Source organism: Somniosus microcephalus, chromosome 4, assembly GCF_052327205.1.
Source record: "Somniosus microcephalus isolate GS21.2 chromosome 4, FLI_Smic_1.0, whole genome shotgun sequence".
NCBI lineage: Eukaryota > Metazoa > Chordata > Chondrichthyes > Squaliformes > Somniosidae > Somniosus > Somniosus microcephalus.
In genome coordinates this window covers 147,817,307-147,844,131 of record NC_140990.1, presented here as the reverse complement: position 1 = coordinate 147,844,131, position 26,825 = coordinate 147,817,307, and the positions used below count along the sequence as shown (strand labels likewise).

General features: G+C 47.7%; 2 protein-coding genes across 5 annotated transcripts in view; one reads left to right on the top strand and one right to left on the bottom strand.

Moving 5' to 3' along the window:
- LOC147119904 (uncharacterized) overlaps window positions 1-4,189 on the bottom strand; it is a 69,637-nt gene extending 65,448 nt beyond the window's left edge. Inside the window, exon 1 of one of the 4 annotated variants that reach the window (XM_085985304.1) lies at window positions 3,591-4,189. In XM_085985304.1, coding sequence (XP_085841430.1) covers window positions 3,591-4,136 — 546 coding nt within the window. In that variant the 5' untranslated portion in view covers window positions 4,137-4,189. Of the gene's footprint in view, window positions 1-3,582 lie in introns of all 4 variants that reach the window. The other 3 variants (XM_085985305.1, XM_085985303.1, XM_085985302.1) reach the window with 3 other exon arrangements.
- A 21,776-nt stretch (window positions 4,190-25,965) lies between these two features.
- On the top strand, window positions 25,966-26,825 carry LOC147119903 (uncharacterized; the record flags this gene model as incomplete). Its single annotated transcript, XM_085984176.1, has 1 exon — window positions 25,966-26,825. A coding segment is annotated over one exon (681 nt), but the record flags the coding sequence as incomplete, so codon positions are not given.

Genomic DNA, 26,825 nt, shown 5'->3' with positions numbered 1-26,825 from the left:
CCCTACTCCCCAACCCCCTCATCCCAACTCCTCATTCACTCCAACTCTCCAAACCCCTCACCCCAACTCCTCTTTCACCCCTACTCTCCAAACCCCCTCACCCCAACTCCTCTTTCACCCCTACTCTCCAACCCCCTCACCCCAACTCCTCTTGCACCCCAACTCCTCTTTCACCCCTACTCTCCAAACCCCCTCACCCCAAATCCACTTGCACCCCTACTCTCCAACCACCACACCACAACTCCTCTTTCACCCCTAATCTCCAACACCCTCACCCCAACTCCTCTTGCACCCGTACTCTCAACCACCTCACCCCAACTCCTCTTTCACCCCTGCTCTCCAACCCACCTCACCCCAACTCCTCTTTCACCTGTACTCTCCAACCCCCCTGACCCCAACTCCTCTTTCACCCCTACTCTCCAAACCCCACATCCCAACAACTCTTTCACCCTGACACTCGAACCCCCCTCACCCCTACTCTCCAACCCCCCTCACCCCAACTCTCCAACACCCCTGACCGCAACTCCTCTTTCACCCCTACACTCCAAATCCCACATTCCAACTCCTCTTTCACCCTGACTCTCGAACCTCCCTCACCCCTACTCTCCAAGCCCCCTCACTCCAACTCTCCAACACCCCTCACCCCAAATCTTCTACCCCCCAGCACAAATCCTCTTCCTCCCCAACTCCCCAATACCCTCACCCCAAGTCCTCTTTCACCCCTACTCTCCAACGCCACTCAACCCAACTTCCCTTTCACCCGTACTCTCCAACCCAAACTCACCCCAAATTCTTTCACCCCCACTCTCCACCCCCCTTCACCGCAACTCCTCCTTCACTCCTACTCTCCAACACCCCTCACCCCAACTCCTCTTTCACCCCTACTCTCCAACCCCCCTCATCCCAACTCCTTCCACCCCTACTCTCGAACCCCCCTCACCCCAACTCCTTCCACCTCTACTCTCCAAATCCCCTCAACCCATCTCCTCTTTCACCCCTACTCTCCAACCCCCCACACCCAAACTCAACTTTCAACACTACTCTCCAACCCAGCTCACCCCAACTCTCCAGCCCCCTAACCCCAACTCTCCAGCCCAACTCCTCTTCCACCCCACTCCCCAATACCCTCACCCCAACTCTTCTTTCACCCCTACTCTCCAACCCCCTCAGCCCAACTCCTCTTCCACCCCTACTCCCCAATACCCTCACCCCAATTCCTTTCACCCCTACTCTCCACCCCCCTGACCTCTTCTCCTTTCACCCCTACTCTCCAACCACCTCACCCCAACTCCTCTTGCACCCCTACTCTCCAACCACCTCACCCCAACTCCCCTTTCACCCCTACACTCCAACCCACCTGACCCCAACTCCCCTTTCACCCCTACTCTCCAACCGCCCTCATCCCAACTCCTCTTTCACCCCTACTCCCCAACCCCCTCATCCCAACTACTCATTCACTCCTACTCTCCAATCCCCTCACCCCAACTCCTCTTTCAACCCTACTCTCCAACCCCCTCACCCCAACTCCTCTTTCACCCCTGCTCGCCAAGCCCCTCACCCCAACTCCTCTTTCACCCCTACTCTCCAACCCCCTCATCCCAACTCCTCTTTCCCCCCAACTCTCCAACAACCCTCACACCAACTCCCCTTTCGCCCCTACTCTCCAACCGCCCTCATCCCAACTCCTCCTTCACCCCTACTCCCCAACCCCCTCATCCCAACTACTCATTCACTCCTACTCTCCAACCCCCTCACCCCAACTCCTCTTTCACCCCTGCTCGCCAAACCCCTCACCCCAACTCCTCTTTCACCCCTACTCTCCAACCACCTCACCCCAACTCCTCTTTCACCCCTATTCTCCAACCCCCTCACCCCAACTCCTCTTTCACCCCTACTCTCCAACCCCCACATCCCAACTCCTTTCACCCTGACACTCAAACCCCCCTCACCCCAACTCCCCAATACCCTCACCCCAACTCCTTTCAACCCTACTCTCCATTCCTTCTCACCCCAACTCCTCCTTCACTCCTACTCTCCAATTCCCCTCACCCCAACTTTCACCCCAACTCTCCAACCCCCCACCCCAACTCTCCAACCCCCCTCATCCCAACTCCTCTTTCACCCCTACTCTCCAATCCCCCTCATCCCAACTCCGGTTTCACCCTTACTCCCCAACCCACACTCACCCCAACTCCTCTTTCACCCCTACTCTCCAACCCCCCTCATCCCAACTCCCCTTTCACCCTTACTCCCCAACCCACACTCACCCCAACTCCTCTCACCCCTACTCTCCAAACCCCACATCCCAACTCCTCTTTCACCCTGACTCTCGAACCCTCCTCACCCCAACTCCTCTTTCACCCCTACTCTCCAACGCCCCTCACACCCATCTCCTCTTTCACCCCTACTCTCCAACCCCCCACACCCCAACTCAACTTTCGCCCCTACTCTCCAACCCCCCTCACCCCAACTCCCCTTTCACTCCTACTCTCCAACCCTCATCCCAACTCCTCTTTCACCCCAACTCCTCTTTCACCCCAACTCCTTTCACCCCTACTCTCCAGCCCCTCACCCCAACTCCTGTTTCACCCCAACTCCTGTTTCACCCCAACTCCTGTTTCACCCCTACTCTCGAACCCCCCTCACCCAAACTCCTCTTTCACCCTACTCTCCAACCCCCTCAGCCCAACTCCTCTTTCACCCCTACTCTCCACCCTCCTCACCCCAGCTCCTCTTTCACCCCTACTCTCCAACCCCCTCACCCCAACTCCTCTTTCACCCCTACTCTCCAAGCCCTCTCAATTTCTATTTACTTCAATTGAAAGGAAACCGACAGATTGTACCAGCCAGTATTTGAAAGATATTTACAACAGATTCTAGATTTTCTTGGAGTTGGGATCTTTCTCTATTCTGTCCACTCGTGGAGTTAGATAACAGACTTTCTCCAGTGAAAATAGAGCTGGGGTATTGGGCCATGGTGTTTTCACTTGTTCATCTTGTTGACTCTAAATCTTTGCCAATTATTTGATGTGATCTGTTTACTTGTACTTATTTTTCTTTTAAATACACTTGCTGAGTAGATTCAAATTTAAATTGAAAGCAGTTTTGCAGGCATGACACTCTATTCACACATTGTAGGTGAGAGAGATGCTGTGGGACACACACTAAGTCCAGTAGCTGAAAGTGATTTACAGATTGGGTTTTGTGTTTAGTGATCCCGGGTGTGTTACCGAGACCTTCCTTGGATACCAAGGCTAGGAGAGGCTCTCTGGAAGATATGGGGAGCTGGGACTTTTCCATGAGAGTAACCAAAGGTATGAGAACTGAAGTCTCAAGTTAAAAAGGAGAAAAGGCCCAAGAATGGAGTATTCAGTAACCGGACATCAATTAGTCTCCTGTTATATTGGAGACATCAAATATCGACACACTGTATTCTTTGAAATATCAAAATATCGAACTCCAGCCCAATTATAGAGGTTATTAACTTCGTTAGAAAAAAACCTCAACTGTCAGAATGGTCATGATTCAATCAGGATGTGATTAACAACAGCAATAACATCAGAATCCAACCCCTGCAGTCACTTGTGAACTTCCTGGTGTGCCAGCAGGTGGGATGACCGAGTGAATCCCTTCCCACTCACGGAGCAGGTGAAGGGCCTCTCCCCAGTGTGAACTCGATGATGAGTTACAAGATGGGATGACTGAGTGAATCCCTTGCCACACATGGAGCAGGTGAACGGTCTCTCCCCAGTGTGAACTCGCTGGTGTGTCAGCAGGTCGCATGACCGAGTGAATCCCTTCCCACACACGAAGCAGGTGAAGGGCCTCTCCCTAGTGTGAACTCGCTGGTGTTTCAGCAGGTTGGATGACTGAGCGAATCCCTTCCCACACATGGAGCAGGTGAACGGTCTCTCCCCTGTGTGAACACGCTGGTGAGTCAGAAGGTTGGATGACTGAGTGAATCCCATCCCGCACTCAGAGCAGGTGAACGGTCTCTCCCCGGTGTGAACTCGCTGGTGTCTCATCAGGTCGAATGACCAAGTGACTCCCTTCCCACACATGGAGCAGGTGAACGGTCTCTCCCCAGTGTGAGTGCGATGATGAATATCCAGCTGAGACGGAGAATTGAATCCCATTCCACAGTCCACACATTTCCACAGTTTCTCCGTGGTGCTGGTGTCCTTGTGACTCTCCAGGTTGGATGATCAGTTGAAGCCTCGTCACACACAGAACACGTGTACTGTTTCTCCCTGCTGTGAATGGTGCGATGTGTTTTCAGGCTGTGTAACTGGTTAAAGCTCTTTCCACAGGCACTGCACTGGAACACTCTCACTCAGGTGTGTGTGTCTCAGTGCTTTTCCAATCACACTGATGTTTGAAATCTCTTCCCACAGACAGAGCAGACAAACATTTCTCCTTCCACTTTCAAAGGCTGATGATATTCAGGTCCTGATAAATCGAGTGACTCTGTCAGATCTTGATGTGATGTTTGTTTTGAGTTTCCCATCTGCAAATCCTCTCCTTCTAATACCCTGTAAAAGGAGTTTACAAAACTCAACACTTGAAGTACCGGACAGAAATTTAGACAAGACAATTCTAGTTTCTATGAAACATTATTTCCTCTCTTGTTCCTCCAAAGCTGTAAATCCCCATCCCACACATTGTCCCTCTCCCTGTGCTAAAATCCAAACACATCGCATGTCTCAAGACAGTTTTCCCTCCGCTCCCAACTCTGGCTGGGTTCAGTTCCACACTCACTGGTTCCCCTCCCTCTCCTGAAGGTGCTGACTCTGGCTGGGTTCAGTTCTACACTCACTGGTTCTGCTCCACTGAAGGTGCTGACTCTGGCTGGGTTCAGTTCTGCACTCACTGGTTCTGCTCCCCTGAAGGTGCTGACTCTGGCTGGGTTCAGATCTACACACACTGGTTCTCCTCCCCTGAAGGTGCTGACTCTGGCTGGGTTCAGTTCTACACTCACTGGTTCCCCTCTCTCTCCTCCCCTGAAGGTGCTGACTCTGGCTGGGTTCAGTTCTACACTCACTGGTTCACCTCCCTGAAGGTGCTGACTCTGGCTGGGTTCAGATCTACACTCACTGGTTCCCCTCTCTCTCCTCCCCTGAAGGTGCTGACTCTGGCTGGGTTCAGATCTACACTCACTGGTTCCCCTCCCTCTCCTCCCCGGAAGGTGCTGAATCTGGCTGGGTTCAGTTCTACACTCACTGGTTCTGCTCCCCTGAAGGTGCTGACTCTGGCTGGGTTCAGTTCTGCACTCACTGGTTCTCCTCCCCTGAAGGTGCTGACTCTGGCTGGGTTCAGTTCTACACTCACTGGTTCCCCTCTCTCTCCTCCCCTGCAGGTGCTGACTCTGGCTGGGTTCAGTTCTACACTCACTGGTTCGCCTCCCTGAAGGTGCTGACTCTGGCTGGGTTCAGATCTACACTCACTGTTTCCCCTCTCTCTCCTCCCTTGAAGGTGCTGACTCTGGCTGGGTTCAGATCTACACTCACTGGTTCCCCTTCCTCTCCTCCCCGGAAGGTGCTGACTCTGGCTGGGTTCAGTTCTACACTCACTGGTTCTCCTCCCCTGGAGGTGCTGACTCTGGCTGGGTTCAGTTCTGCACTCACTGGTTTCCCTCTCTCTCCGCCCCTGAACCTGCTGACTCTGGCTGGGGTCAGCTCACTCACTGGGATCCCGAAGCCCCGCCCAATATTATTTCCTTTACAAAGATGGCTGCGCACGCGCTCTACCAAACGATGAAACAATTGTGACCCACAAACGCACTGCTTTCCTTTACAAAGATGGCGTTTGTTAACCCGAGCCTGTTAATGGGAAAAAGCCCCGGAGCTGCAAACGTGGAACCTGCAGTTTATTATTCGGGGTTTGTGGCCTACACCAGGTGTTTATGAAGCCCTCCCGCCGGGTGCGTTACCTCCCTGCACCCCGCTGTTTCGTAATCCGCGCAAAACTGCCTCTCTTCTATCCACTTCCAGCTCTCCCGCGACCCTGATGACAGTGATACTGCGCATGCTCCAAATCCAGGCAGTCACTGCGACTGCGCACTGGGCTCCTCTAGCTCATTATGCCCCGCAGGGCATGCTGGGGATCAACCCGCCATTGAAAGCACCAATTAGTGAAAGGAGATTGCCTGTGATCCCACTGAGAGAAAATTCATCAATAATTCACAGAAACCCAAGTTAACGGGCACTCTGCCATGGTTCAGTCCTGGATGTGATTAATAACAGAATCCAAACCCCTGCAGTCACATGTGAACTCACTGGAGTCTCAGCAGGTGAGGTGAATTTCTTCCCACACACAGGATATTGAAACAACCTCTCTCCAGTATCAATGCGCTGATCGTGCATCAGCTGCTTTGAACTTTGAAAGCTTTTCTCACAGTCAGAGTATTTACAGCAACTGTTCTCAATGTGGACAATCTGGAGTGTCAACAGTTGGAACCTTCGAGTGAATCCCTTCCCACACGTGAAGTATCTAAACGGTCTCTCTCCAGTGTGACTGTGCTGATGTGTCAGTAAATGGGATGGTCGATTGAATCCCTTTCCACATACAGAGCAATGAACGGATTCTCCCCATTGCGAACAAGCGAGTTTCTCAGTTGGTGAGATGACTGAGTGAATCTCTTTCCACACTCAGCTGGTGAACGACCTCTCCCCAGTGTGATTGTATTCATGAGCTTCCACCACAGACGAGCAACTGAATGTGATCCTACAGTCCCCACATTTACACCGTTGATTTGGGTGGGTGCACAATTCTCACAAGTTAGATGATTTACTAAAGGTGGATCCACCCACAGAACACGTGTCCTGTTTCTCCCCGCTGTGATTTGTGTTCTACCCTTTTATATCCAAAGGCCAATGATATTCAGGTCCTGATGAATCGAATGACTCTGTCGGATCTTGACACAATGTTTGGTTTGAGTTTCCCAACTGCAGATCCTCCCCTTCTAATACCCTGCAAATGGTGGTTACACACATTGTTACTTTAAATACAGGATAGAAATTCAGAACAGACAATTCTAGATTCTATAGAACATTCCGTCTCTTGTCCCTCCTAAACTGCAAATTCCCCATTCTACATACTCTCCCTCCATCCTTACTGTCTAAAAACAACATTCATTGCACAATCTGGGATTTTGTTTCTCCCCTTTTCTCCAAAGGTTTCTGAATCTGGCTGGGTGCAATTCCACAGGCATTAGTTAACCTCTAGTGCCTCACCATCAGCCGATTCAGTGATTCTCAGTAGGATTTCCGCTGTGGAAGGCATCACAGCCGAGTCCAATCCTGCCCTCAATTAACATTCATACACTTCCCAGTTGAGGTCACTCGATCAGCAGCAAGTGCAGGAGCACTGGCTGATTTTTACACTTAGCCCAGTGGTACTGAGGCCAATTATAACCCCTGAACTGCTGCCATGGTTGAGAGAAACTAACAGACCAGATTAAGGATAGAACTTGGTTGCCTTCCCAGTCAGTAGTGCGGAGTGTTTTGAAGTGAGGGGGTTGGGGTTTGGGTTAGAACAGAATATTTAAAAACAAATGCTATTCCATCTTTAAAGGAAAGCTTTGTCACACTGCAAAATTCTGAAATCTTTGAAAATTAACCAAGCAAGTTAAATGGATCGTCACAAAACAGTGAGACATTGTAGAAAGGCTCAAGTCACTGAAATAGACAGCTTTACAATCACTGTACAGAAGGGAGCAACTGTTAATGGGAACTCTCTTAGTGAAGTCTGCTGGCACTCCAAGATAAATGAGACTGTCCCTTTAAATATAAATGTGCAGAGAAAGGGGAGTCCCTGTCCCTTTAAATTTCTGCACCATTCCACAGGCAGTGGGAGGAGGAACAGCGCGCAGTCTCTTTATAACCTAACCCAGTTGGCCAGACACGGGGACCTGCACTGTGTGAGGGCGGGGCCTTGGGAACTCACTCTGTGTGTGAACTACTTACACTGAAACATTGGCCATGTTTGTGCCTGGGTGGCCCTGGAGATGGAGCACGCGATGTCCGCCGGCACGCTTGAAGCATTCCGCGACCGGTGGGCGCCGCGGGGACTGGAGTGCATCATCAATTCGGAGAACCAAATTTTAATTTGATTTGTTAAGTTTTATTTAAAGTGTTATTAATTTACAGTCAATTTGTTTAAACACCCCATCAAAAAGAGTACACTGAAACACCAATTCCAGGACCATTTACACTGAGTCTATAAATGGGAATCAGAGAGCCTCAGTATGGGGAATGGTCATGGTGGTGAAACTATCTCTAGTGAGGGCGGGTAATGCATGAAGATGTGACGGCGGAATCAGATGGTTACTGGTGGGGCCTGGTGATGTTTGAAACAATTATCCTGAATAAAGAAATAGTGCAAAGTATGCTAATAACAAGAGATTAAATCAAAGAGACCATCAAAATCAGCAATGACAATTACAAAGATCAGAACATTTCAAAGGCTATCACATGCAGTATGTGAGGAGGAGTTTTTACTAAATCAGATCCAAAAAGGGTTAAATGATATAGAAAATAACAGATTTCAAATCTTATGCAAGTTAGTTCTATAAAGGGGTGGTTCAAAGGAAGTTCAGATGAGTGAGACACTCCAGAAGCCATGTACTCAAACAGAACAGTTTTGGGGTTTGATGTGGTACAAGGCAAACTAGGTGAGAAGTGATATCAATTAGAGTAAGAAAAGGCCAAACAATGGAACCGTCGGCTACAGGACATCAATTAGTCTCCTTTTATCATGGAGAAATCAGATAGTCTTACATAATATTTGTTATATACAAAGCTGATTTATACAATATTTATACAGAATATTAATCTCCATCCCAGGTGTAATGTTATCTTAATAACGTAATTACGAGTCTCCCAAGCAGTTGTAGTGGAGTGCCATTTATTCAGTCCTGACTCTGTGCCTCCTAGTACAGTACTGCAAGCATGGCCAAGATGGCATCAGATCCCGCCCCCGGATATGACGTCAGCTGTCAACCAGCTGTCAATCAAACCCCGCTGTCTTTACGACAGCTACGGTTATCTGTACATCTTCCCCCTTCAATGAAGACATAACACAGTAACAACATAACATAACATAACACATCGAACACTTGTTAAAATCATATAGAAACAGTCAGTGTAACTACACTGTTGAACTAATTGCAGGTAGGTATAAACCTTACCCACACCCAGGAGTCCATTAACTGTTTACAGTCTTATCAATCCCTGTCTACAGGTCAAGTTTAACTACAGGCTTTCTGGTGCGCTGTGACCTGCGTGGCTGAACGGGTGTTTGCTGAACCACCCCAGTTGTATCCCTTAAGTTCATGTCTGTACCACACAGGTCCCTTGTCACATTATCACTACTGTGTCCTTAGTCACTTTGTGGCATTTCCCTCATCTCGTCTTCCTCTCTGTCCTCCTGAGGCTGAAAGGTCTCTGTGGTTTTAAGTAGGTGCCTCCTGTTTCTGCGAAACACATTGCCGTTCTCTGTCATGACACTGTATGACCTGGGGGCGACCTGTTGTAGAACGGTGGCTCTTTTAGGCCATGACTCAGGCCCTTCAGTGCGAACTATATCCTTCTCCTGTAGAGGCACTAGTGTACTGGCTGTGCGGTCATGAAGTGTTTTTTGTTTCTGTTGTAGTTTCCGAGCCTTGTCTGCCCACACCTCATCTCTGTGATCAGGTGTGACATAATTGGAAAGTCGTGTACGGATTTTCTGACCCAGTAAAAGCTCAGCTGGAGACTTGTCACTTGCTAGCAGGCCCGCCCTGTACGACATCAGGGCCAGATATGGGTCAGTGTTGCTGTGTGCTGCTTTCTTTAATAGTCTTTTCACAATCTGTACCCCCTTCTCCGCTTTTCCATTAGCCTGAGGATAGAGCAGACTGGAGGTTACATGATTAAACTCATACTCTGAAGCAAATGACTGAAACTCATGACTGGCATAGGGAGCGCCATTATCAGAGACCAGGGTTAGAGGGATGCCCTGCCTGGCAAAGATTGACTTCAGGTGAGTTATCACAGCTCTTGATGTGGTACTGGACAAGAGAGCCATCTCCGGATAATTGGAATAATAATCAATAACTAATAAATAGTCTTTTCCTTCATAGTGAAATATATCAGTTCCGACCTTTTCCCAAGGTTGTGATGGGAGCTCTGTGGTAATGAAGGGCCCTTTTGTTTGCTTGTAGTGATACTCCTGACATGTAGCACACTCGCTGATCAACTGGTCAATATCAGAGTTCATGTTTGGCCAGTAGAGTGCCTCACGTGCTCTCCTTTTTGACTTTTCTGCACCCAGGTGCCCTTCATGTATCCTGTTGAGCATTTCTCATCACATAGAGGTGGGCACTACTATCCTGTCACACTTAAGCAGTAGTCCATTGACCACAGAGAGCTCAGACTGAATGTGATAATATTGTTTACATGACCCTTTCTTCCAGCCCTCTTGAAGATTTCTCATTATTTTACTCAGGACTGGGTCCTTTGATGTCTCTGTGACTATTACTGATAGTTGTTCCTGTGTGGCGGGCAATGCTGCGTAGACCATATCCACATGAAGAGCCACATCCTCTTCTGATTCACTGTTTTGTGTGGCGTAAGGCGCAGCCCTGGATAGTGTGTCTGCAATGAACATTTGTGTCCCTGGCACATATGTTAGCTCAAAATCGTAACGTTGAAGTCTCATCATTAGGCGTTGTATCTCTGGTGACATGTCACACAGATTCTTCTTTGCGATCCCTAGCAGTGGCTTATGGTCCATTTCTAGGATAACCTTGGGAAGACCATAGATGTAGGTATGAAATTATTCACACCCAAATGCCAAGCCAAGGCATTCCTTCTCGATTTGCGCGTACCGGCACTCTGTAGCCATCATGGAGCGTGACGCATACATCACTGGTCACCATTCTCCTTCATCTTCCTGTAGAAGGACAGCCCCTAATCCATTCTTAGAGGCATCTGTGGACACTTTTGTCCTCTTTTTAGGGCAGAAGAACTTCAGTAGGGGTTCACTTGCTAGAATGTGTAGCAGCCCCTTCCATTCTCATGTCCATGTCGTAGAGATCTTGTCTCCGAGGAATGTGATTTCATTGACACTGAACTGACATTTGTCTTTATTTAGTTTGAGTCCATACTGCTGTATTCTCTGAAGTGTTTTCTCCAGTCTGGTGTCGTGCTCCCCCTGAGTGGAGCCCCATACTACCAGATCATCCACGTACACCCACACACCCTCCAGGCCCTCGATGATTTGCTCCATTGTTCTGGGGTGGAGCTAATACCAAAGGGCAGACACTGGTAGGAGTATCGACCAAACGGGGTGTTAAAAGTGCACAGCTTAGCACTTTCTTCATCAAGTTTCAACTGCCAGAAACTATGCGAGGCATCCATCTTGGAGAAGACTTTTGCTTCTGTCATTTCACTGACTATTTCCTCTCTCTTTGGAATTTGGTAGTGCTCTCTTTTGATATTCGCGTTAAGGTCCTTGTGATCCATGCAGACATGCAATTTATCAGTTTTCTTTGAATTGACGCAGACCATGGAATTTACCCAGTCAGTCGGTTCCTCAATCTTCTTTATGACAGCTAGTCCCTCCATGCGGTTTAGCTCTTTCCTCAGTTTTTCACGGAGAGCCACTGGAACTCTCCTTGGTGCGTGAATCACAGCTTGTGCATCCTCTCTCAGTTTGATGGAGTATGTAAAGGGCAGTGCTCCGAAACCCTGAAATACATCTGCATATTTGTGTGCTATAGTCTCATGAGTCAGATTTGTACTATCTTGGGGGGCACTCTGCACACAGTCCAGTTCATTGATAGTATAGACTCGTTTTACCAAGCCCAAATCCACACAGGCCTTATCCCCCAACAGTGACTCATGTCCTTCAGGCACTGTAACAAAGGTCAAAGGGTGAATGTGATTTTTTACCTTAACATTCAGCCTACACGTTCCTTTTGTTTCAATGCTTTGTCCATTGTATGCCTTCAAAGACACTGTCTTGTTCAGTATTTTAGGTCGCACTTTGAGATTCCGTGCATCACTCCAACTTATGAGGTTTGCCTTAGCACCTGTATCTAGCTTAAAGGGAACAATGGTGCCATTTACCAGCAAGGGAGCTATCCAACCTTCAGTCTTTGGTCCTACAGAGTGCACTTCATTAGCATTTTTGCCCGGTTTTGACTCATTTTGCACCATTCCAACAAACAAAGTCTCTGCTCCTGTCTCTTCAGTCGCAATAGCATGCACTGTCTTTTTACCTTCAGTTTTCTCTTCCCAAAAACACATCTTGGCAAAGTGATTCCTGCCTTTACATTTTGCACAGTTCTTCCCATAAGCAGGACACTGTCTGGCTACGTGTTTATTACCGCACCATCTGCATTCGTAAGGCGTCATTGTCTTGAACTCCGTGGGCCCTCTTGTGTCCCTTTTGTGTACCACATCCACCAGCAGGTTTTTCAGCCCCAGGGCGCTCCCGCCCACTGCTGTGCTGCTCCCTTCGAAAGTTTTCATGTGCATAGCTGAGAGTTCACTAGCATGACATATTTTCACTGCTGCATCCAAATTTAGGTAATTGTCTCTAAGCATTCTCTCCCTCACCTTCTTGTCGAGTATTCCAAAAATGACTTGATCGCGTATCATCGATTCCTTCAGGTCCCTAAAGTTGCATGTTTGTGCTTTTATTTTCAAGTCCGTCAAAAAAAATCAAAGGATTCTCCTTGCTTTTGCACGCGGGAGCGAAACACGAATCTCTCATATGTTTCATTCTTTTTTGGAGTGCAGTATTCGTCGAACCGTTCTGTCACCCTGTCCAGATCATTTTTATCATCTTTGGCTGCAAACATAAATGTATTAAACAGCTCGATTGCCTGCGAGCCAGCCACTGTTAGCAACAAAGCTACTTTATGTGTTCCAGAGCTAGTCGAAGCATCAATCGCTGTGAGGTAGAGAAGAAAGCGTTGCTTGAAGACACGCCAATTTTCATCCACATTTCCTTCTAGTTGCAGGCTAGCCAGAGGTTTTATTCCTTCCATTGTTGTAGTATGTCCTTATCGTGAGTTCTATAAATCCTGGTACCATGTAATGTTATCTTAATAACGTAATTACGAGTCTCCCAAGCAGTTGTAGTGGAGTGCCATTTATTCAGTCCTGACTCTGTGCCTCCTAGTACAGTACTGCAAGCATGGCCAAGATGGCGTCGGATCCCACCCCCGGATATGACGTCAGCCGTCAACCAGCTGTCAATCAAACCCCGCTGTCTTTACGACAGCTACAGTTATCCGTACACCAGGTATAGGGGTTAATAAGATCAGCAGAAACAAACTATAACAACCAGAATGAACATGGATCAGTGCTCAATGCAATTCCAGTAAATCCTGTTCTATTCACGAATGTGGCCTTTCAATGGTGGAGCTTTTACCCAGCAGTCCCTGCGGGGGAGAATGCGCCGCACTCAGACTATAGGAGCCCAGTGCGCAGGCGCGGGACACGCCTGGCTTTGGAGCATGAGCGGTGCATGTAAATACAGAGACGGTGGCTCCGGACCAGCTCTGCATCAAACTGTAAGAAACGGCCCGACGGGGTGGAGTAATGGACCGGCGTGTGGCCGGAGGGGTTTCATAAACAACTGGTGTAAGTTGCAATCCCCGAATAATAATCTGAAGGATCCACGTTTGAAGCTTTGGGGATTCTCCCGGTCACAGGCCCAGGCTAACAGCCGCCATCTTGATTCAGTGTGTAGCAAAGCGCATGTGCGATCATCTTGGTGCTGGCACAGAGAGGGCGGGGCTTCAGTGACTGTTCCCAACCGGGTCCTAGTGCCCAGGATAAAGATCAGATTTCTCCCCATCTCCCCTGAAGGCGCTGGTAAAAGCAGAGCACACGGTTAACATCCCACACAATTGTAACAGAAGAGCCCAGAGCTGGGCCCCCCTTCTACAGTCCCAGGGTTGGAATCCCTATGTACAGTCCTAGATATGAATGCCCATGTACAGTCCCAGGGCTGGAATCCCCATGTACAGACCCAGGGTTGAAGTCCCCATGTACAGTCCCAGGGTTGGAATCCCCATGTACAGTCCTAGGGTTGGAATCCCCATGTACAGTCCCAGGGTTGGAATCCCCATGTACAGTCCCAGGGTTGGAATCCCCATGTACAGTCCCAGGGTTGGAATCTCCATGTACAGTCCCAGGGTTGGAATCCCCATGTGTAGTCCCAGGGTTGGAAACCCCATGTACAGTCCCAGGGTTGGAATCTCCATGTATAGTCCCAGGGTTGGAATCCCCATGTAGAGTCCCAGGGTTGGAATCCCCATGTATAGTCCCAGGGTTTGAATCTCCATGTGCAGTCCCAGGGTTGGAATTCCCATGTACAGTCCTAGGGTTTGAATCTCCATGTACAGTCCCAGGGGTTGGAATCCATCCATTTGCCAATGAGCTTGGTCCCCAGCACATGCTCACTGTAAAAACCCAGGTCAAGGGCAATCCCAGCGTGCCCACTCTGAACCCGGTTTGCTGCTCCCTCTGTGCCCAGCACTGCCTCCACTCCCAGCTCACGGAAATGGAATTTCAGCCTCAGTGTTACAAGTTTCCTTGGTTACAGGCTGCAGAAGAATAATTCAATCTGACACCGAGCTGTGTGATTGGTTCAGTCTGTCATAGGAACAGGAGGGGCCCAGGATTAATCCTGTCTGTATATCCTCCCCTCCTAGTACCCTGTAAACGAGTGCCTTGTGCATTGAGTGGTGCTGGAGTTTTACTAAGTGAGAGAAAAATCATTTAAGTGTATTTTGTGAATTTTAGTGTGTTAAGAAGTCAATTATTTGAAGTAAGTTTAATTTTTTAAGGGTTTTTTAAACTCTTGGGCAGTTTAAACCGGAAGTAGAATCCAGGTATAAAAGGGGAGGGGCTAGTGCAGTGCATGGAGTGCCTTGTGCATTGAGTGGTGCTGGAGTTTTGCTAAGTGGGAGAAAAATCATTTAAGTGTATTTTGTGAATTTTAGTGTGTTAAGAAGTCAATTATTTGAAGTAAGTTTAATTTTTTAAGGGTTTTTTAAACTCTTGGGCAGTTTAAACCGGAAGTAGAATCCAGGTATAAAAGGGGAGGGGCTAGTGCAGTGTATGGAGTGCCTTGTGCATTGAGTGGTGCTGGAGTTTTGCTAAGTGGGAGAGTTCGGATAATTGGGAGGTGAGGGTGCGTTTTTTGCTCTGTTTTGTTCCCCACTCCCAGGCTTGGACAACACTGCGGAGGCGGAGCAGCGAGACGAGTCAACCAAACAGGCCCCACAGACAGTATTCAAGGAGGAGGTTGGTGATCAGCTGGTTGGTTGGTTTTCTTCCTTCTCTTCTCTTTTATACCTTTAAGTTGGTAAGTCCTTTGAATAGTGGTGTGACATTATCATCTATATCCGAGCAGGGTCTTCATAACTAATAATAAGAAATTTAATTAATTATATAGAATGGAGCAGGTGATGTGTTACTGTTGCGAGATGTGGGAGCCGGTGGTCCCCATTGAGGCTCACGGTGATTACATCTGCGACAAGTGTTTGCTGCTAGAGGAACTGAAGTTCCATGTTATGGAGCTTGAGACCGAGCTTCAGACACTGCGACACATCAGGGAGGGGGAGAAGTTCCTGGACTCTATGTTTCAGGAGATGGTCACACCTATGAAGTTGATTACTGCAGATGTAGTCCGTGGTCAGGGACAGGACGGTGTGACTATGAGTGAGGAAGGTACAGGGATCCAGGATGTAGTGTTGAAGGAGACGCAGCCCTTGTTCTTGTCCAGCAAGATCGAGGTTCTTACTCCCTGTGAGGGTGGGAGCGGGGACTGCAGGGAGGATGAGCAACCTGGCCACAGCACCGTGGTACAGGGGCCATTCAAGTGGAGGGAATAAAAAGAAATGTTGTAGTGGTAGGGGATAGTATCATTAGGGGGATAGATAGGGTTCTCTGCAGTCAAGAGCGGGAGTCCCGAAGGCGAGGGTTAAGGACATCTCTTCTGGGCTGGAAAGAAACTTGGAGTGGGAGGGGGAGGATCCAGTTGTCATGGTCCATGTTGGTACAAACAACGTAGATAGGACAAGGAAGACGGTTCTGTTAAAGGAGTATGAGCAGCTAGGGGTCTAATTAAAAAACAGAACCTCAAGGGTAATAATCTCTGGGTTATTACCTGAGCCACGAGCGAATATGGCTAGGATAAATAAAATTAAAGAGTTAAATGCGTGGCTCAAAGACTGGTGTGGGAGAAATGGGTTTTGCTTCTTGGGACACTGGCACCAGTACTGGGACAGGAGGGAGCTGTTCCGTTGGGACGGACTCCACTTGGCCAGTGCTGGGACTAGAGTCCTGGCGAATCATATAACTAGGGCTGTAGAGAGGGCTTTAAACTAATTAGTGGGGGGGAGGTTTCTAGAGAGCAAATAATAGAAATGACAACAGAGAAGGTCATAGACTTAGGTAGCAGTGGGGGAATTAAAAAACAGAATGTGTCAGGAAGGGACAGAAGGTATGGAGCAAAAAGTAAAGTACTAAAAAGGGAAAAAACAGGAACTAAGTGTTACAAAACATATTTGAAAGTTCTTTATCTGAATGCATGTAGCATTCGTAACAAAATGAACGAGTTAACGGCACAAATAACAACATATGGGTATGATCTTGTGGCCATTACAGAAACATGGCTGCAGGGTGACCATGACTGGGAATTAAACATACCAGGTTATTTAACAATCAGGAAGGACAGGCAGGAAGGGAGAGGAGGTGGGGTGGCTATGTTAATAAAGGAAGGAATCACTATAATACAGAGAAATGATATTGGGTCAAAGGAGCAGGATAGTGAAACAGTTTGGGTGGAGATAAGGAATAATAAGGGGAAAAAAAACATTCGTGGGTGTAGTCTATAGGCCTCCGAACAGTTGCAAATCTGTTCGACGGAGCATTAATCAGGAAATAGTTGAGGCTTGTAATAAGGGAACAGCTATAATTATGGGGGATTTTAATTATCATATTAACTGGACAAATCAAATTGGGCAGAGCAGCCTTGAGGAGGAGTTCATTGAGTGTATTAGGGATGGGTTTCTTGAGCAGTATGTAACTGAACCGACCAGGGGGCAAGCAACCTTAGATTTGGTCCTGTGTAATGAGACAGGATTAATTAAAAATGTCCTAGTAAAGGATCCCCTTGGAATGAGTGACCATAACATGGTTGAGTTCCATATTCAATTAGAGGGTGAGAAGGTTGGATCTCAAACAAGCGTGCTGAGCTTGAATAAAGGAGACTATGAAGGTATGAGAGCGGAATTGAGTAGAGTGGACTGGGAAAATAGATTAAAGGGTAAGACGGTACATGATCAGTGGTGTACATTTAAGGAGTTATTTTACAACTTCCAAAAAAAATATATTCCACTGAGGAAAAAAGGGTGTAAAAGAAAAGATAGCCATCCGTGGCTAAGTAAAGTAATTAAGGATAGTATCCGACTAAAAACAAGGGCATATAAGGTAGCCAAATCTAGTGGGAGGATGGAAGATTGGGAAGTCTTTAAAAGACAGCAAAAAATAACTAAAAGATTGATTAAGAAAGGGAAGATAGATTATGAAAGTAAATTAGCAAAAAATATAAAAACAGACAGTAAAAGTTTCTATAGTTATATAAAAAGAAAAAAGGTGGCTAAAGTAAATGTTGGTCCCTTAGAGGATGAGACCGGGAAATTAATGGTGGGAAACATGGAGATGGCAAAAACACTGAACAATTATTTTGTATCAGTCTTTACAGTAGAGGACACTAAGAATATCCCAACACTGGACAAACAGGGGTCTCTAGGGGGGGAGGAACTAAATACGATTAAAATCACTAAGGAAGTGGTACTTGGTAAAGTAATGGGACTCAAGGCGGATAAATCCCCTGGACCTGATGGCTTGCATCCTAGGGTCTTGAGGGAAGTAGCGGTAGGGATTGTGGATGCATTGGTAATAATTTTCCAAAACTCACTGGACTCAGCAAAGGTCCCGGCAGATTGGAAAACTGCTAATGTAACACCCTTATTTAAAAAGGGTAGTAGGCAGAAGGCTTGAAACTATAGACCTGTTAGCCTAACATCTGTAGTTGGTAAAATGTTAGAGTCCATTATTAAGGAGACAGTAACGGGACATTTGGATAAACATAATTTAATAGGACAAACTCAGCATGGTTTCATGAAGGGGAAGTCATGTTTGACAAATTTGCTGGAGTTTTTTGAGGAAGTAACATACAGGGTGGATAAAGGGGAACCAGTGGACGTAGTGTATTTAGACTTCCAAAAGGCATTTGACAAGGTGCCACACAAGATTATTGCTCAAGATAAAAAATCACAGGATTGGGGGTAATATTCTGGCGTGGGTGGAGGATTGGCTCTCTAACAGAAAGTAGAGAGTTGGGATAAATGGTTCATTCTCAGATTGGCAACCAGTAACTAGTGGTGTTCCGCAGGGGTCAGTGCTGGGTCCCCAACTCTTTACAATCTATATTAACGATTTGGAGGAGGGGACCGAGTGTAACATATCAAAGTTTGCAGATGATACAAAGATGGGATGGAAAGTAGTGAGTGAGGAGGACATAAAAAACCTGCAAAGGGACATAGACAGGCTAAGTAAGTGGGCAGAGATTTGGCAGATGGAATACAATACTGGAAAGTGTGAGGTTATGCACTTTGGCAGGAAAAATCATAGAGCAAGTTATTATCTTAATGGCAAGAAACTGGAAAGTACTGTAGTACAAAGGGATCTGGGGGTCCTTGTGCACGAAACTCAAAAAGTTAGTATGCAGGTGCAGCAAGTGATCAAGAAGGCCAATGGAATGTTGGCTTTTATTGCTAGGGGGATGGAATATAAAAACAGGGAGGTATTGCTGCAGTTGTACAAGGTATTGGTGAGACCGCACCTGGAATACTGCATACAGTTTTGGTGTCCATACTTAAGAAAAGACATACTTGCTCTCGAGTCAGTACAAAGAAGGTTCACTCGGTTAATCCCGGGGATGAGGGGGTGGTCATATGAGGAGAGGTTGAGTAGATTGGGACTCTACTCATTGGAGTTCAGAAGAATGAGAGGCGATCTTATTGAAACATATAAGATTGTGACGGGGCTTGATCGGGTGGATGCGGTGAGGATGTTCCCAATGATGGGTGAAACTAGAACTAGGGGGCATAATCTTAAAATAAGGGGCTGCTCTTTCAAAACTGAGATGAGGAGAAACTTCTTCACTCAGAGGGTGGTAGGTTTGTGGAATTTGCTGCCCCAGAAAGCTGTGGAAGCTACATCATTAAATAAATTTAAAACAGAAATAGATAGTTTCCTAGAAGTAAAGGTGGGACTTGTACAAGTCGGACGGGTTGCACCTGAACCAGAGCGGGACAAATATCCTTGCGGGGAGGTTTGCTAGCACTGTTGGGGGGGGTTTAAACTAACTTGGCAGGGGGATGGGATACAGAGGGGAGCTGAAATAGGGGGTGATGTGCTGCCAATTATCGAGAAAAAAACAAGTCAGCTTGGTAGACAGGGCAAATATACAAGGGCAAGGCTGGATGGCATCTATTTTAATGCAGGGAGTCTTGCAAATAAGGTGGATGAACTGAAGGTGTTGATAAACACATGGGAGTATGATATTGTTGCTATCACGGAGACATGGTTGAGGGAGGGGCAAGACTGGCAGCTCAATATTCCGGGGTACAGAATCTTCAGGCGAGACGAGGGGGAGGTATAAGAGGAGGGGGTGTCGCAATGTTAATTAAGGAGTCAATTACTGCAGTAAGGAGGGATGACATATTAGCAGGTTCCTCGAATGAGGCCATATGGGTGGAGCTTAAAAACAGAAAGGGGGCAAGCACTTTGCTGGGAGTGTACTACAGGCCTCCAAACAGTCAGGGGGAGATAGAGGAACAGATATGTAGGCAAATCTCAGAGAAATGTGCAAATAATAGGGTAATAATAATGGGGGATTTCAACTTCCCCAATATTAACTGGGATAGTCAGAGTGTGAAAGGCACAGAGGGTGTAGAATTCTTAAAGTGCATCCAGGAGAGCTTTTTGAGCCAGCATGTAGAAGGTCCTACAAGAGAGGGGGCGGTACTGGACCTAATTCTAGGGAATGTGGCCGGCCAAGTGGAAGAAGTGCTAGTAGGTGAGCACTTTGGTGACAGTGACCATAATATGGTGAGATTTAAGGTGGTCATGGAAAAGGACAGGGATGGGCCGGAAATAAAGGTTCTAAATTGGGGGAAGGCCGATTTTAATAGGATAAGGCAGGATCTGGCCAAAATAGACTGGGATCAGCTACTTGTAGGAAAATCCGCATCGGAGCAATGGGAGGCTTTCAGAAGGGAGATTGAGACCATACAATGGCAACATGTTCCCGTAAAGGTCAAGGGTGGTTCCAAAAACCACAGGGAACCTTGGATGTCAGGGGATATACGAGAATGGATTAGGAAAAAAAGGAGGGCTTTTGGCAGATACAAAAGGCTAAAGACGGAGGAAGCCCTAGAGGAGTACAAAAAGTGCAGGGGGATACTTAAAAAAGAAATTAGGAGATCAAGGAGGGGCCATGAAATAACACTGGCGAGCAAAATAAAGGAAAATCCTAAGATGTTTTATAAGTATATTAAGGGTAAGAGGATAACTAGGGAAAAAATAGGGCCCAATAGGGACAAAAGTGGCAATCTGTGTGTGGAGCCGGAAGATGTAGGAGGGGTTCTAAATGAATTTTTTGCATCTGTTTTCACTATGGAGAGGGATGATGTAGACATAGAAATAGGGCGGGGGGACTGTGATATGCTCGAACATATTAACATCGAGAGGGAGGAGGTATTGGCGGTTTTAGCAGGCCTAAAAATGGATAAATCCCCAGGCCCGGACGAAATGTATCCCAGGCTGCTGTCTGAGGCAAAGGAAGAGATTGCGGGGGCTCTAACACATATATTCAGAACCTCTCTGGCCACAGGGGATGTGCCAGAGGACTGGAGAACCGCTAATGTAGTACCATTATTCAAGAAGGGGAGTAGGGAAAAACCGGGGAACTACAGGCCAGTGAGCCTAACATCAGTGGTAGGAAAATTATTGGATACAATTCTGAGGGACAAAATTAGTCTCCACTTGGAGAGGCAAGGATTAATCAGGGATAGTCAACATGGCTTTGTCAAGGGAAGATCATGTCTGACTAATTTGATTGAATTTTTTGAGGGGGTGACTAGGTGTGTGGATGAGGGTAACGCAGTGGATGTGGTATACATGGATTTCAGTAAGGCCTTCGATAAAGTCCCGCACAGGAGACTGGTCAAGAAGGTAAGAGCCCATGGAATCCAGGGTGCCTTGGCACATTGGATACAAAACTGGCTTAGTGGCAGAAGGCAGAGGGTGATGGTCGAAGGTTGTTTTTGTGACTGGAAGCCTGTGGCCAGTGGGGTACCACAGGGATCGGTGCTGGGTCCCTTGCTGTTTGTGGTCTACATTAATGACTTGGATATGAATGTAAAAGGTATGATCAGTAAGTTCGCGGATGATACAAAAATTGGTAGGGTGGTAAATAGCGAGGAGGGTAGTCTCAGTCTGCAGGACGATATAGATGGGTTGGTCAGATGGGCGGAACAGTGGCAAATGGAATTTAACCCGGAAAAGTGCGAGGTGATGCACTTTGGGGGGACTAACAAGGCAAGGGAATACACAATGAATGGTAAGACCCTAGGCAAGACGGAGGGTCAGAGGGATCTGGGTGTGCAAGTACACAGATCCCTGAAGGCGGCGGAACAGGTGGATAAGGTGGTAAAAAAGGCATATGGGATACTTGCCCTTCATTAGCCGAGGCATAGAATATAAGAGCAAGGAGGTTATGATGGAGCTGTATAAAACACTGGTTAGGCCACAGCTGGAATACTGTGTGCAGTTCTGGTCACCACACTACAGGAAGGATGTGATAGCTTTGGAGAGGGTGCAGAGGAGATTCACCAGGTTGTTACCAGGGCTGGAGCGCTTCAGCTATGAAGAGAGACTGGGCAGATTGGGTTTGCTTTCCTTGGAGCAGAGGAGGCTGAGGGGGGACATGATTGAGGTGTACAAAATTATGAGGGGCATAGATAGGATGGATACTAAGGAGCTTTTTCCCTTAGTTGAAGGGTCAATAACAAGGGGGCATAGATTCAAGGTAAAGGGCGGGAGGTTTAGAGGGGATTTGAGAAAGAACTTTTTCACCCAGAGGGTGGGTTGGAGTCTGGAACTCACTGCCTGAAAGGGTTGTGGAGGCTGGAACCCTCACAACATTCAAGAAGCATTTGGATGAGCACTTGAAATGCCATAGCATACAAGGCTACGGACCAAATGCTGGAATATGGGATTAGATTAGACAGGGCTTGATGGCTGGCGCGGACACGATGGGCTGAAGGGCCTCTATCCGTGCTGTATGACTCTATGACTAAAGGGAATTAAGGGTTACGGGGAGCGGGCAGGAAATTGGACATGAGTCTAGGTTTGGAATGGTCATGGCCCTGTGGGTAGTGGAGTGGGCCCAGGGGCTGTGTAGCCTGGTTCTGCTCCTACTGTGTTCTAATTCTGTGTTAGATTTCAGGAGATGGTTTTATTCCTGTTCCTGGCTGGGGTGGAGATCACCTTTACAGAAGGTAAGTACTGTAGAAAATATAGGGACAGAGTGATCTCCTGGAAGAATTTCGATCGCCTAGATGGGTCGGAGAGGAATTTCCCAGATTTTTTCTCCCAAATTGGCCGTTGGGTCTTTATCTGGTTTTTCGCCTCTCGCGGGAGATCACATGGGTTCGGGTGGATGCACAGTGATAGAAGATTTGAGGTTAGGATCAGATCAGCCATGATCTTATTGAATGGTGGCGCAGGTTCGAGGGGCCGATTGGCCTACTCCTGCTCCTATTTCTTATGTTCTTATGTTCTTAAAAGCTGTTTACAAAAGTCATCACTATAAGTAGGAACAGGAATAGGCCATTCAGCCCATCGAGCCTGTTCCCTCATTCAATTAGATTCTGGCTGATCTGTGTCTTAGCTCCAGTTAACCGCCTTGGTTCCATAACCCTTAGTAACCTTGACTAACAAAAATCTTGCGCGCTCTTTTTTGAGATTTTCAATTGACCCCCAGCCGCAGCAGCTTTTGGGGGAGAGAGTTCCAGATTTCCAGTACCCTTTGTGTGAAGAAGTGCTTCCTGACATCACCCCTGAACGGCCTGGCTCTGATTTTAAGGTTATGTCCCCTTGCTGTGGACTCCCCCACCAGAGGAAATAGTTTCTCTCTGTTTACCTGATCAACTCCTTTAATCATCTTAAACACCTCAATTAGATCGCCGCTTAATCTTCTATATTCAAGGGAATAGACGCCTGTCTATGCAACCTGTCTTCATAATTTACAAAAGTCATCACTGTTGGTACAGGATAGAAATTCTGAACAGACAGTTCTAGTTTCTCTGGAACATTCTTTCCTCTCTTGCCCCTCCTAATCTGTAAATCCCCCGTTCCACACACGCCCCCTCCTCGCCACATCCTCGCTGTTTGAAATCCAGATTCATCGCAGGCTTGAAACTTTCTCCCTTTCTCTCCTGAAGGTGCTGTGTGATGGTGGGGTTCGGCCCCAGTCACTGTTTGCCCTCCAGTACCTTGCCGAGTGGTAATTCTGAGCTGTGAGCCTATACTGAAGGTGCTGTGTGATGGTGGGGTTCGGCCCCAGTCACTGTTTGCCCTCCAGTACCTTGCCAAGTGGTAATTCTGAGCTGTGAGCCTGTACTGAAGGTGCTGTGTGATGGTGGGGTTCGGCCCCAGTCACTGTTTGCCCTCCAGTACCTTGCCGAGTGGTAATTCTGAGCTGTGAGCCTGTACTGAAGGTGCTGTGTGATGGTGGGGTTCGGCCCCAGTCACTGTTTGTCCTCCAGTACCTTGCCGAGTGGTAATTCTGAGCTGTGAGCCTGTACTGAAGGTGCTGTGTGATGGTGGGGTTCGGCCCCAGTCACTGTTTGCCATCCAGTACCTTGCCAAGTGGTAATTCTGAGCTTTGAGCCAATACAGCGAGCTGCCAGCATCTTGACCATGGGGAGCAGCACAGCCGCCGTCCCTGGCTGCTTCTGTCTGGCGAAGCTGAGGCCAATGGTTGCACACCAACAACAACTTGCATTTAAATAGCGCCTTTAATGTAGTAAAATGTTCCAGTGCCCTTCACAAGAGCGAAATCCGTCAAAACCTGACACTGAGCCAAAGAAGGAGAGATTCGGACAGGTGACCAAAAGCTTGGTCAAAGATCTTGGGGCCGAGGTAACTGAAGGCACGGCTGCCAATGGTGGAGCCGAGGGAGTGGGGGTTACACAAGAGGCCCGAGTTGGAAGAACGCAGATTTTATAGAATCACAGAATGATACACAAGTGGTTATTACACAAAATTAGGGCTCATGGTGTTGGGGGTAAAATATTAGCATGAATTGAGGATTGGTTAACGGGCAGAAAACAGAGAGTAGGGATAAACGGGTCACTTTCGGGTTGGCAGGCTGTAACTAGTCAGGTAGAGCAAGGATCAGTGCTTGGGCCTCAGCTATTTACAATCTGTATCAATGACTTCGATGAGGGGACCGAGTGTAATGTATCCAAGTTTGCTGATGATACAAAGCTAGGTGGGAAAGTAAGCTGTCAGGAGGACACAAAGAGCCTGCAAAGGTTAGGTGAGTGGGCAAGAACGTGGCAGATGGGATATAATGAGGAGAAATGTGAAGTTATCCACTTTGGGGAATAGAACAGTAGAATATTTTTTAAATGGTAAGAGAGTAGGTACACGAATCACAGAAAATTAACATGCAGGTGCAGCAAGCAATTAGGAAAGCAAATGGTAAGTTAGCTTTTATTACAAATGCATTGGGGTATAAGAGTAAAGAACTCTTACTGCAATTATATAGGGCCTTGGTGAGACCACACCTGGAGTACTGTGTACAGTTTTGGAATTCTCAGAATGCTGTTAAGTGAGGCGTTCCAGGATTTTCACCCAGCGATGATGTAGGAACAGCGATATATGCCCAAGTCAGGATAGTGTGTGACTTGGAGGGGAACTGGGAGGTGATGGTGTTCCCATGCACCCGCTGCCCGTGTCCTTCTAGGTGGTGGAGGTCGCGAGTTTGGGAGGTGCTGTCAAAGTTCTAGTCGAGTTGCAGATGTATAAAGTCACTCTCCTTCACCCCTCCCCCTCCCACCTTGCTTTCTCTCCTCCCATAGAGGCCAGAGTCATGTGTAGGCCCAGACCGGGTGGCGGGTTCCCTTCCCTGAAGGACATTAGTGAACCAGTTGGGTTTTCACGACAATCCGGCAGCTTTCATGGTCACTTTTTTCTAGTGCCGGCCACACAAATTCCCAGATTCATTCAGCTCAATTTCACAACCTGTTTTTGTGGGTTCTCTCTCACCCTCCCTTTTTCCTGCTTTAAATTCATTTTACAGGGTGTTCGAAGGGAAGGATTTGCAGATGGGAAACTCAAACCGAACATCACTTCAAGATCTGACAGAGTCGCTCGATTCATCAGGACCTTTGAACATGGAAGCAGAAAACACCGTTGAGAGCGGGGAGAAACCGTACACGTGTTCTGTGTGTGGACAAGGCTTCAGCCGATTCTTTGGCCTGTCAAGACACAAGCGCAGTCACACCAAGGAGAGGGCATTCACCTGCTCGGAGTGTGGGAAAGGATTCACTCAATCATCAAACCTGCTGACACACCAGTGAGTTCACACTGGGGAGAGGCCATTCACCTGCTCCGAGTGTGGGAAGTGCTATAAAAGTTCTGGGGAACTGACGTGTCATCAATGTGTTCACACTGACGAGACCGTTCAGGTGCTCTCACTGCGGGACTGGGTTCAGGCGATCATCTCACCCCGCTGTACACCAGCGCATTCACACTGGGGAGAGGCCGTTCACCTGCTCTGAGTGTGGGAATGGATTCACTCAGTCATCCTACCCGCTGACACACCAGCGAGTTCACAGTGGGGAGAGGCCGTTCACCTGCTGAGTGTGGGAAGGGATTCACTCAGTCATCCACCCTGCTGAAACACCAGCGAGTTCACACTGGGGAGAGACCGTTCACCTTCTCTGGGTGTGGGAAGGGATTCACTCAGTCATCAAACCTGCTGACACACCAGCGAATTCACACTTGGGAGAGGCCATTCACCTGCTCCGAGTGTGGGAAGTGCTGTAAAAGTTCCGGGGAACTGACGTGTCACCAACGTGTTCACACTGACGAGAGACCGTTCAGGTGCTCTCACTGCAGGACTGGGTTCAGGCGATCATCTCACCTCACTCTACACCAGCACATTCACACTGGGGAGAGGCCCTTCACCTGCTCTGAGTGTGGGAATGGATTCACTCAGTCATCCACCCTGCTGACACACCAACGAGTTCAAACTGGGGAGAGGCCGTTCACCTGCGCTGAGTGTGGGAAGGGATTCACTAATTCATCCCACCTGTTGAGACACCAGCAAGTTCACACTGGGGCGAGGCTGTTCACCTGTACTGAGTGTGGGAAGGGATTCATTCAGTCAGCCGACCTTCTGAAACACCAGCGAGTTCACACCGTGGAGAGGCCATTCACCTGCTCTGAGTGTGGGAAGGGATTCACTCAGTCATCCACCCTGCTGACACACCAGTGAGTTCACAAGTGACTTCAGGGGTTGGATTCTGCGGTTATTGTTGCTGTTTGTCACATCATGGACTGAACCATGTTCATTCTGACAGTTGAGGTTTGTTTCTGCTGATGTTAATAACCCCTGTAACTGGGCTGGAGTTTAATATTCTGGATATATGTCAAATAAATCAGCTTTGCTTTAAA